General features: G+C 39.3%; 1 protein-coding gene across 5 annotated transcripts in view; it reads right to left on the reverse strand.

Annotated features, from left to right (window-relative positions):
- Positions 1 to 295: 295 nt before the first annotated feature.
- The window catches only part of RNF182 (ring finger protein 182), a 31,233-nt gene continuing 19,450 nt past the window's right edge, over positions 296 to 12,078 (reverse strand). For 3 of the 5 annotated variants that reach the window (XM_068674771.1, XM_068674767.1, XM_068674768.1), the window contains one exon: positions 296 to 3,527. In XM_068674771.1, the coding sequence (XP_068530872.1) occupies positions 2,554 to 3,291 (738 nt within the window). In that variant the 5' untranslated portion in view covers positions 3,292 to 3,527 and the 3' untranslated portion in view covers positions 296 to 2,553. Of the gene's footprint in view, positions 3,528 to 9,318; positions 9,392 to 12,078 lie in introns of all 5 variants that reach the window. The other 2 variants (XM_068674769.1, XM_068674770.1) reach the window with 2 other exon arrangements.

A 12,078-nucleotide genomic window follows, 5' to 3' on the forward strand; every position in this document is an offset into this window, starting at 1 on the left:
TGGATTAGTATTGCAGCACAGTCTAAAATAACAGCATAAATTTAACTGGGTGGCAGTCTTAAAAATAGTGAAGTATAATAATGAGTGTATTTATTTGTGCTGTGATATGTAACCACTGCAATCCTGCCAAGATTAGGCTCTGTTTTAAAACAGAGCACAAAATATCTGATGATGGAGCTAAAATAATCATAATCAAATGGAATAAAAAAAAAAAAAAGGAAAAAAGACAACAGGTAGCACTGCAGACACATTGTACAGAGGCAATACAGATACATCACACATTTGCAAAACCTACTTCCTGTATTAGCCAGCCCTTTATTAGAGATATTATATTCAGACAAATTGAACAAACCCTAAAATACATAAAGCCCTAACACTACAAATACATCTTCTCCCAAAGTTATGAAGTACTATTAAATCACACAGATTTCTATCTTTCTTGCTTTTTTGACATGATTGTTATTGGATATTTAAAATTTATGAGTTCATAGACGAGTCAAACCTTGCAGTATACCTGGATCGGAGATGACAGCTCTTCTAACCATATGTGCTTTACAACAAACATTAAAAACAATTACTTCGGAATAGTCATTTCTAGGAATTCTGAAAGTATTTTAGTTCTAATTGTTATCAAGTGATTACAGAAAAGTCTGAAACATTTCCTTTCGTCATTCAGTACACAGCTCTGTAACTCCACACACTTGAAAACTATTATTTTGCTATATGTTTTCTTCTTACATATGTGTCTATATATACATACACACACATATATATGCACTATTATAAACTCGAGTGTCAAGAAAAGCAGGACCTTCACATTTCCACATTTTCCCCATGATTTCAATAGGAATGAAACCGTAGACACCATCTGTACGATCTACAAAAACTGGACCAACTTGACTTCAAATCCCATTGATAGACACAACAACCACTTATAATCTCCTTTTCCCGTTGGCATTTCTCATTTTTACCAAAGTCAGTTTGCTCTGTGAATATATTGTTAGGCCATATATTCAGTCTTCACGCAGCCAACCCGTCTCCCTCTTACACTGCCTTGAGATTACTAAATCTTGCGCCTGATCCAAAAGCTGTGCTTGCACTGATCAACTGCTTCTTCTCAGTTTTCACCCTGCTGTGCTCAGAAAAATGAGGTTGCAGCTGTGGTGTTGACTAGACCTAGTTACACACACAAAAATTAAACATTTCTTATTTTTACGCCCTTCCAGTAGTTGGAAAAAGTAGCCTAAACCATGCAACATACAGGCAAACCTCACAGGGCCTCATTGTATTTGTGGAATGGTAAATCATCAGTAATTCTTCTGAACTCAACTAGTCCAGTCAGGCTAATTGCCATATCTAGGGTGCTGTCAGCTCACAAGGGTGGCAGAGGGAGTTCAGGGTATTTAACATTATGAAGGACAACACGCTAAACAGAATACTCCCAAAAGTCATAGTACCTCCTTACAGTGCCCATTCTGTGAGCTCAGAAAGCAAACAAAACAACAAAAACAAACAAAACACCATGTTAACCATGTCAGATTTTTTTCTGAAATGTGTATTAGTCATTGCAGGTTCATTTCCTAGTGATCAGGAATAAAGATCTATTGTGACAGCTGAAGTCATGTAAGGGAAACTTTCCATATTAACTACCCAAAAGTAGTTACGCATGAAATTGGTCAGAAAACCCATTACAAGGGCTAAAGGGTCAGAAATGTCATGTGGTGGTGGAAATGTTGGGAGGGAGGGTAATCATTATGGAACACAGATGGAGAAGTCTGCATATCTCTGAACCCTCAAAGAAAAACTAAGGCAAATGCACACTTAAAAAGCACCCCTAAAAGATAGCAAATGTGTGGCTGGGTCCCTGAAAGTACTCATTAGCAGGAGCTTCTCAGATGAAACTGCATCTACAGAACAAGTAAAGTGGGCTTCTGTTTGGGGAAAGTGTTTTGGAGACACATTTTTAGCACGGGGAAAAAAAAAAAAAAGGTTCCTCATGTCTCAGAACACAAAAAATCTTTGACCGCTGGGCATCCCTCAAATATTTTTGCTGTAACAAGAACTGGAAAAAGAAATGGTAAGCTATTTTTCATCTAGTGTTAACTAGCAAAGTGATTTCATTTGCTACCAGAAATGACAGATATTCCAGAGCACGAGATGCTTTGCATTAAGAGATGCTGTACTCTGAACTGGAAGGTGCCTGTTGTACTAATTTCTTCTATGGCAGATCCTGCAGCTTTAACTTACATGATCAAGCCAATACAAAGCAAAGAGTTACTCATCTGAATAGTGGCAGCAGGAGCAGGCACCAAATTTCCTTTATGTCTTTCTACAACCCAGCCCATTAAAATCAGCATGTAAATTTTATGCCCATTACTTAGCTAAAACATAAAACAAAAACCAATAAATAATCAAATAAAAAAGAACTGCGTAACATGGGTCACTGCTTCCATTTAGTGGTATGGACAACAATAAGAATAAATAAGAATACAGAGACAGGCTAAATCAACTATGCTACACATGGCAATGCATCTTATTTCACTGTATTTGTTATCAAGAAGACATGCAGTCTAGAAATTCATGGCAAACACACTGGCAAAATCCATAAACCATGAGAATAACAAGGCTCGAAGGAACAAGGCTTACAAAGACAACCCCAAGGGTGACTTTCTTAGATACCAGTAAGTAAATCCCTAAAGGCAAGGAACTAAAGTACAGCAAACCTAGCAACCAAACTAGCACCCGAATTGAGGTCTGGAAGAGCAAAGATGTGCAGTTCCACACTGTCCAGTTGTGGGACACGGTTGCAACAGAGTCAAAACTTGTAGGCCTGTAAAATTCCACCACGGGCGTCGAGCTCAGAGTCTGGGGACTTTCTCTTTGTACTTCCATGATTGTTATAACCAGGCAATTAGAAGAAGTGTGAGAAGGGCTGACCAGAGATGCCAACCTTTTGGGAGTCAGCAACAGTTCTGTTGGGTTGTCTGGTAGGCACTTCTTTCCCTTTCCCCCGCAAGCTAAATTCAGAAGGATGTTATTGTCATCAGGAAGACTACTAACCTCATCGTCTGGCAGGCACGTTTCGAACCTGCAAAACGGGCACACTATGACTCCTTGAGGAGAATCACCAAAGTCTATGATCTTGCAAAGGCATTTGGCACACACTCTGTGACAACACTCCAGCACTTTTGGTTTTCTCTGTCTCAGGTTGTAGCGGTTGTAGCAGATCTTGCACTCAAGCTCATCTGAGCTCTGGGTCTCCACAGACTCCTCTGGTAGTTGACTGGTCATTTCTTCTGGTGATTTGTAGATTCGTGGAAAGAGGAGTCAAGGGATAAAAGATTTCACTCAGGCTTATTTAGAACTTTTTCCTGATGATCGTATCACCCATCTCAAACAGGAAAAGAGGAGATGAAGCTATCAAAAAGCATCAGTAGAAGTCATCCATTTTCAGCTTCTGCTAGAGATTCTGTACTGTATGTCCTCTCTTAGCCAGGCATCCATCTGAAAAAGACAACATGGAATTTCTGTGGGAATAAAAAAAGGAAAAAGCAGGTGAAACAAGGAGGTTATATTTTTTACAAGCTTAGCTTCCTTTGCTAAAAATAGCTCCACAGCATATTTTTTTCTATGGCATATGAGACCTATGTGGCAGTCATGCTGATAAAACTTCTCTGTGAGTAACTTTGATTCCCTCAGCCCATGAAATTCTCAGCAGAAGATGCAATCTAATTACAGACCTGTGACTGCTTGTTTAAACCCTGGTTTCCTAAGGAAATGAGACCTAGCCTCTGGTGCTTTTTGTCTTTCTCGATAACTTTTGAACCTGCTGTCCAATTTCAAACAAATTGGCGGAGGTGCAGCAGTAGTGAAGATAATTAAGTTTCTAAAAAAGTAGTGAACACCAGCAGTTGGGTAGAGGAGGAAGGAGAGGTTTATAACAATCACTCTTCCCGGAGGGCAATGGTCAGTCAGCACACAGCCAGCTTCTGCTCTGAGCAGGCCATGTGCTGCCTGATGTTCAAGCAGAGAGTGCAACACAGGAAGAAACTGGTGATACTCTGGAGCAATGAAGAGTTTTAGGGGGAGAAGGGGACACAGAAAAGGACTGTAGCTATTTGTAAAGAAGTATATGGGGAGGTATGTCAAATTTGTAAACGATCAGGCTTTATTAATTTTGCTGCTTGAGGAACAACTCCTTTTTCTGTCTATTCACATAACTGCTAAACACAGAGCCGATCAGAGACCATGAAAACGCTAGGGTGAAGGCTAACGTGTCTCTCAAGGGCATTTTCCAGATGTACTGGCTTCCAAGAGTTTTATGGCTGTGACAGCTGTTTCACACCTCCGCTAAGGAGTGGCCTGTGGCATGCTTGCTCCGCTGCACTCCCGTCCTGTGCAGTGTTTTTGCCACCAGACACATCAGCCTCCCGTAACAAATGTTTTGTTGTATTATGTAACCACACATTTTCGTGACTTCAGGAAATAATCCGTGTATTAAAAACAAAACATTAGCCAGGGCTACGGGGAGCTATAATTACCAGCAGTCACAAAATGGTGTTGTCTGCCAGAGGATATAAAATTCTCCCAGATGCAAGCAGATGCTTCCTCACAAAGACGGGTGTGGCACTGCAATTTTGCAGGCTTTCAAGCTCTCTCCTTCACCGCCAGGCTATTCTTCGTAGCAAGAAACTTGCCCTAGCAATGGGTCAGCACCTGGGCCCAACTGCCTCTTGTATTACCAGTAAACTGCAGGCACATGCAATATGAAAGAAGTGGCTCTCTTTCAATAAACTTGTTTCTTGACTCTTGGTTTTAGTAAACATTTGGTTCCTTTCGGTATAACTTATATCTTCCTTAGTAAATTTTTACTTACTCCTACAAGGCAAAAAGTTCCCTCTTTCAAGCCATAGACTCCTTTCATCAATGCATTTTACCTGTCAACCACAATGTATAGTAAAACTTCTTTCATGGGCTTTTTGTTTTTACGGTGCTTGGAGTATTTGCCATTCTGTCTCTTAATGCTCTGCACAATATTAGGTCTATTAGTGACTGAATTTTTAAAACACACCTCCTGGATTTTAAAACAAAGATGTTAACACTACAGACATTGCAATGATGAGGAAAAAAAAAAAAAAGACAACATAGTGAAGAAAAAACATATTTCTGTAAGAATTTATAACAGACATCACCCCCACCCCATTCATTTTTTTTTCCTGCCTCTTCCATCTTATTTTAGCGCTTTTAGTTTCCATCTCTGCCTCACCACTGTTTTTCTTATTCATACTGTGACTATATTTGTAGTGTGCTCCACAAATTAGGCAATGCAAACACAAGAAGGTTGATCCATAACTTTCAGAGTGTAAATATCTTCCACAAGACAAAAAGTACGTCTCCTACTGTTCTTATAACCTATCCTTTATCCTTCGTTACACTTCAGGATTCCTTCTTCATTCCACTACCCTTTTTATTTCATTCCAAATATCATCTTTTAGATAACTTTTTGGCATATATAAATGTCATCAGATACTAACATACCAAAGGATGAAGAAAGAAAAAAGAAAAAAAAAACACACAACAGACCTAAGAAAGTGAAATGCCAACCCACATGAAGGCAGGTACTGCTGAAAAGTTAAGAAAAAAGCCAACAAACAAAGTTATAGTTTTGAACTTTCACATCGTGAGTATCATTAATTTTCTGTGCCTGAGGTGAACTCAGATCAGCAACACAGAATCATTTTGGTTGGACAAATCCCTTAAGATCAAGTCCAACCATCAACCTGACCCCTTGTGTCCCACCGATACACCATATCCCTAAGTGCCATGTTCACACATTTCTCAAATACCTCCAGGGATGGTGACTCCACCACCTCCCTGAACAGCCTATTCCAGGGCCTAAACACCCTTTGAGTGAAGAAATTCTTCCTCATATCCAAAGTAAGCCTCACCTGACACAACTTAAGGCCCTTGTCCCTTATTGCTTGGCACCTGAGGAGAGAGACTGACACTCTCCTTGCTGCAACCTCCTTTCAGGCAGCTGTAGAGAGCAATACGGTCTCCTCTCAGCCTCCCCTTCTCCAGAATAAACTGCCCCAGTTCCCCCAGCTACTCCTCCTATATTTTGCTTTCTAGGCCCTTCACCATCTTCTTGCTCCTTTCTGAACACATTCCAGTAACTCTGTATCTTTCTAGCAGTGAGAGGCCCAAAACCAAACACAGTACTTGAGGTGCGGCCAAGCACAGAGGGACAATTTCTTCCCTAGTCCTGATGGCCATACTACCAGCTGGCTGTCAGCCAGTAACCCCTGACCCTTTTCTTCCAGGTAACCTTTTCAGCCACTCTTCCTCATGTCCATATTGCTACATGGGGTTGTTACGACCCAAGTGCAGCACCTGGCATTGAACCTTGTTGAATGCCACACAACTGGATGTGGCCCATCGGTCCAGCCTATCCAGATCCCTCTGCAGGGCCTTCCTACCCAACTTGCTGTCCTCTGCAGACTTACTGAGGGTGCTTTCGATCCCTTCACCAAGATTAAAAATATTAAAAATATTTAAAAAAACCTGGCCCCAGTACTGAGCCCTGGGGGACACCACCTGTGACCAGCCTCCAACTGGATTCAACTCCACTCACCGTGACCCTTTGGGTCCAAAAATCCAGCCTGGTTTTCACCCAAAGAACAGCACATCAGTCCAAGCCATGAGCAGCCAGTTTCTCCAGATGGCTGTGGGAAACAGCATCAAATGTTTTGCTCAAGTCCAAGTAAGCAACATCCACAGCCTCTCTCTTGTCCACTAAGCGGCTTATCTTATCACAGAAAGAAATCAGGCTAGTCAAGCAGAACCTGCCTTTCATAAACCCACGCTGACTGGCCATATGATAACCTGGTTGTGCTGTATGTGATAGCCTTGTGATGGCACTCAGGATTACCTGCTCCATGAACTTGCCTGCCACTGAGGTCAGGCTGATAGGCCTGTAATTCTCTGGATCCTCCTTCCTGACCTTCCTGTAGACTGGCATCATGTTGCCAAATTTAGCATTAATAGAAGGAGTAACGACTCTGTTCCAAGTCCCAAATAGTAAATTGGGATCATTTCCTTCATTTCCAGACAACAACGATCCTCCTATTGTAGTTTCATTCATAAGCTATTCTACGAATTATTTTCAAACTTTTTACTGTATGTACTGTATAATAGAGATAATTTCAGCACACTTCTCTCTTCACAGCCTCTTCAGAACATATTAACACATTAAAACATCAGTGATCGTTTGCCATTTTCTTTGATTGAGATGTTGCATTTTTCCTTATGTGTTCTAGTGTGATTTGCACTGACTGCTACTTTGCATTTATACATCCTTTCCTTTGAAAACAAAAATGTATCCACTAATTCCTATTAATATTCAGACTTCTTTTCTTTTTACCTTCTCAGATCTGTTGTGTTTAGATCCTGCTTCCGTCTCATTCTCTTACCTGACTTCTTATTAATTTTCTTTTTTTTTCCTCAATACCTACTTTCCCACTCATTTTTTCTCTGTTTAAGACTGACACTTTTTTAAGCTTAATATGCCACATACCCTAAAAAGCTCTCCAATCAAAGACATGGAAGAATATTAGAAAACTGAAAAAAATAAATGAAATTTGACTTCAAATTGACCCCATTTCTTGAGAAAATTAGAAATTTCTTGAGAAATATGGCCAACTATTATTCCTTCGAGCAACTTATTGTCTAAGATTTTCTGCCTTGTCTTTTAGATGTATCCCAGGTGAATATTTACTAGAAACTGGCAGAATAAGGAATAAGGAAATAAGAATAAGGAAAAAGGGAACGGATCAACTGGTGCACCTTTGAATTCCAGTTCCCTACCAAAAAGGTAGCAATTCACATACATCTGCTTGCTCTGTGTACTGAAAGCAAGAGAAGCTGCAGTAGTATGAAGAAAAAGGGAGTGTGTTTGTGTTTTGTATTCCTCTTCTCTTTAAGACGCTTCTTTATTATTATGATTATTCCATGATTCAGTGTTCTGGTATCCTTAATTCACTTTATGTGGTCTGTATGAGCAGCTTTGCCCTTTTTTTGACTGTGGTATCAGGCCAACAGCTGCCTGTGTAGCTAAACATGTCTTGTAGATGATCACTCTTTCATTTTACGTATGAATTCCTTTCTACAAGGAAGCCTAGATACCTTTTGCTATTCTGTCTTCCACAAAACATTTCTGATGGGATCAACACAGTCCAACTGCAGAACTTTTCATTCCAGTGGCTATTACGAACAGCAGCTTTCAGAGCAAAATATAAAAAAGTTAGATGTGTTCAATGATAACAGAATCCATTGCACTTTACCCAAGAACAAGCAGATCTATTACTCTGTGACAAGCACTTGTCTTTTGTAAGAGTTCTGTCTTGGTACTGTTTTCGGTCTTGGTAAGGACTGCAGCAATGAATCCATCATTCCTGTTCACTTTAGTCCTGGTGCTACTCCAACTCCCTCTCTTCCCCATGCCACCTGGCCTGTACCTTGAAGTCTGATCTACTTGACCTTTTTACTAAAAAGGGAGAAAAGCTGAAGACAGAGAGGCATCCCGACCAGATGGCAGAATGACAGCAGCCTCTGCAGAGATCCAGCAGACTGCTGGAGGGCTGCCCCAGAAGCAGGGGGAGTATCACCCCCTGAGAGCAAGGGAAGGCCATCCACAGAACCAGACTGAATAAAAACAGCATGTTCTTGTGTGCCACCCCAGACATGGCCAGACAGAGCGTGATGGACAACACCAGCCTGAACGAGCTGTTGTCTATCCATCAGATTGCTACTAATCATGGCTTGGAAGCAGGCTGCAGGCTTTCATTCCAGGTGTGGAGTGAGGTGAATGGGCTGTTCAGTGTGTTACGGCTGATCTTTGCACTTGCCTGTCAAACATTCTGTAGGCAAAATGTGCTGATGAGGGGCCAGAAACAATTAGTTGTAGATGAAGCTCTCAATCTCAGAGCTCAGTCATGCTGGCCTGGCAAAGAAAATGGGAAATTCGTGCTTCCCTTCTCTAATGAAAGATCATCCTTGCCCAGTTTATCGAGCCAACCTTTTATCCTTTATCTCTAACACTTCATTTCTGTTAATGTAACCATAGGTTATATGTGAAATATTGGCAAATTAACATGAGGTCAATAATTAACTCGCATATGATATCATCATCCATAGAGCTACCCGAAGTGATATTCTGAAAGGTTTTCAAAGTGTTTCTTCTAAGTGCAAGCTATTTGTATTTAGGGAACCGGAGAATGAAAAAAGTACAGAGGGAGAAATAAATACATAGAGACTTACTTTCCAAGAAAAAGAAGTTCTTGCAAAGGTTCACTTGCAAGGAAATGTCTATTCTCCTCCACACGGGGAAAAACTGGTGGAAGGGAGGGAAACAAAATTAGTAGTAAAGCAGGAATACAGCTGGGAGACCTTTCAGTCTGATTCTGCTAAAAGAGAGGAAGTAGTCCAACTTCTCTGGTTTGGATGGAAATACCCATATGCTAAGATTTCTGTTTAGACAAATATATTGGGTAAATCCCACTTACTAAAATTACTTCTGTTAAGTAATCCAGAGTTATCTTTACAGATCTGTTATTTTCTAGCCTCTTTCAATATTATCTGCTAAACACTCTGAAGTGCTATCTCTTCCAGCAACCACATATTCACAAATGTTAGAAATTCACTCGGAAAAAAAAAAAAAAAGCCAAGCAGCTAAAGAGAGAAACTGTGTTTTGAAAGAAGCATTTTAGAAACATATCAAAATACTTTCCTTCAGAAAACTCAAAGAAGCTCTTTGATCACTTCTGGCTTCCCCAAACAAACTGCAACCTCTTCTCCAGCACAGACCAGGAAACAACCATCTCCAGTGGACCACTGCATTCACATTCAAACAGCTTTGCAGCATTCTGACTCAGCAGGAAATGACCATTGCATAGATTCTTCCAGCTTGTGCGAAGCACAATGCAAAAAAATCCCAAACAAACCAAAACAAAAAACCCAAACTGCTTTACTAATCTCACACTTGAATAGAGGATATTCAAAGCGCCAGCAGCTATTGCATGTCCAACCTGCTTCATGCCACATTTCTACTAACATTGGATGGGTTTTAACAATGGGCATTTCCTTGTCAGCGCTCATCAATGTGTGACTTTGCACAAAAGCTACAGAATGTGGCATACTGAGCCACATTTAGTTTATGGTCAGCTGTATAAACTGCTATGAAAAATGCCCTTTCATGAAAGCACTTTTTAATGGGATAGGCAATGAAGTAATTTCTCAGAGAAACCCCCAAAATACACGGAAGAGAGATTCTGCAATACACGCAACAAATATCTCTATATTATTGACTGCTTCACAAGTAACTAATATCAAATACAATTATTTTTTATAATAATTTTTTGTTAAAACATTTTGAGTCTTTGCCTGATCTCTCTTAATCCTCTACCATACTATAATATGAAAAAAAAATACCAAATCTGGGAGATCAGAGCTTTTCACGTTCGAAGCAGTTAATGGGACTCTGATCAGTTAGCATGAGAAGTCATGGAACATAAGTGCATCATCTAAAATAGTAATAATAAAAATAAACAGTTAATGTGTTTGAGTTTTTTCTTCCTGCACCCCCACCAATCTGGAAAGTAAGCAGAGAGATATTTTCAGCTGACACAGGGTTCACTCTGTTCTATATTGTGACACTGGCTCTTAGAGTACCTTCTACAGCCTTTGCATGTACGCATTCGATATCACCAGACTCCATTTCCTCTCAGCAATATCATTTGCAATACTTTTTTTGTTATTCCAATAACTTGCATTATGAGTCAGGTAATAGTGGAAAATGGTATGAATAAACAGTGAACGCCTTATTGAAACCACACTATTCCTGAATGACTTTCATTCTAGTTGGAGGCTACTACAGTACTGATATGAATCTTAAAATTGACTATGATGTAGAAAAGAAATGCTTTATTAGTTAGGCTTGTAGACACAGCAAAACCTCTTCCAATAATTCTTGGGATTTTTTTTTCTCATATATAATTCATGAGCAATTTATATAGCAATACGCTGAATGACTACTTAATCTGACATACGGCTGTGGGTTGCTTTGTGGCCTCTTTAAGAATAAAACCACTAAAGGACAAAGGATCTGTTCTTTTAATAGCTGTCCATTTAAACAGACTGTTAATTATACTAAATGAATAAGTAGAAAGAAAAGGCTTGAAATTTGTATCTAAAATTGTAACAAGTTGAATTCTAGAAATATGCTTGTTGAACAAAATTACTTTTTATAACGTCTTAATCGATTCACAACCTGCTTACTTGGGTTGGTCTAGCATTTTCTCTTGTACTTTTTTCTCACTGCCAATGGATTTTCCTTTATGACTGAAACCAAGGAGTAATTTGTTCCAATAAGAAAATATTTCATGTCACAACTCATTACCTTAAAACCATTAATTTAGAGAAAGGTTAGACATTCTCTTCTTTGATAGCAGGGGTGTTTTGGGGCAGTTTTCTCAAATAAGATGTAGTTCCATTTATTTTGCTTCAGTTTTTGTGTCCTTTAAAAGCTCTTTTGAGAATTCAAGAGACTGTAGGACACTGATTGTAGAATACGACTTGAAAAGACACAAAATGATAAAGAAGTAAAAAGCTGGCCCAGATTTCTTATTATAGGCATATTTAAATACATGACCTCCACATATATCTATCACTTATCTTTAAATTAGACATTATTAAAAGACATTGTGATTTTATATTAGATTTTGGAATATCTGGAAGCTTACCTCCTTGTTTTGCTTGCTATTTTATGTTTGAATGTAAGCAATTGAAAGAAGTCAAGAAGTACAAAAAAATAACTTAAAAAAAAAAATTACCATTGCACTAGAAGATGTTGAGTGACACACAAAAACATGAAAGATCCCCCAAACCTGACTGAACTGGTTTTCTTCTCTTTGGGCATATTTTCTGTTATATAATTTGGAAGCAACCAGGTGAGACAAAATCACGGAAAATTAATCTTGATTACATCATTCCATGAGAAATTCCTCTTCACACAGGAGAACC

Source organism: Anas acuta, chromosome 2 (genome assembly GCF_963932015.1).
Source record: "Anas acuta chromosome 2, bAnaAcu1.1, whole genome shotgun sequence".
Taxonomy (NCBI): domain Eukaryota; kingdom Metazoa; phylum Chordata; class Aves; order Anseriformes; family Anatidae; genus Anas; species Anas acuta.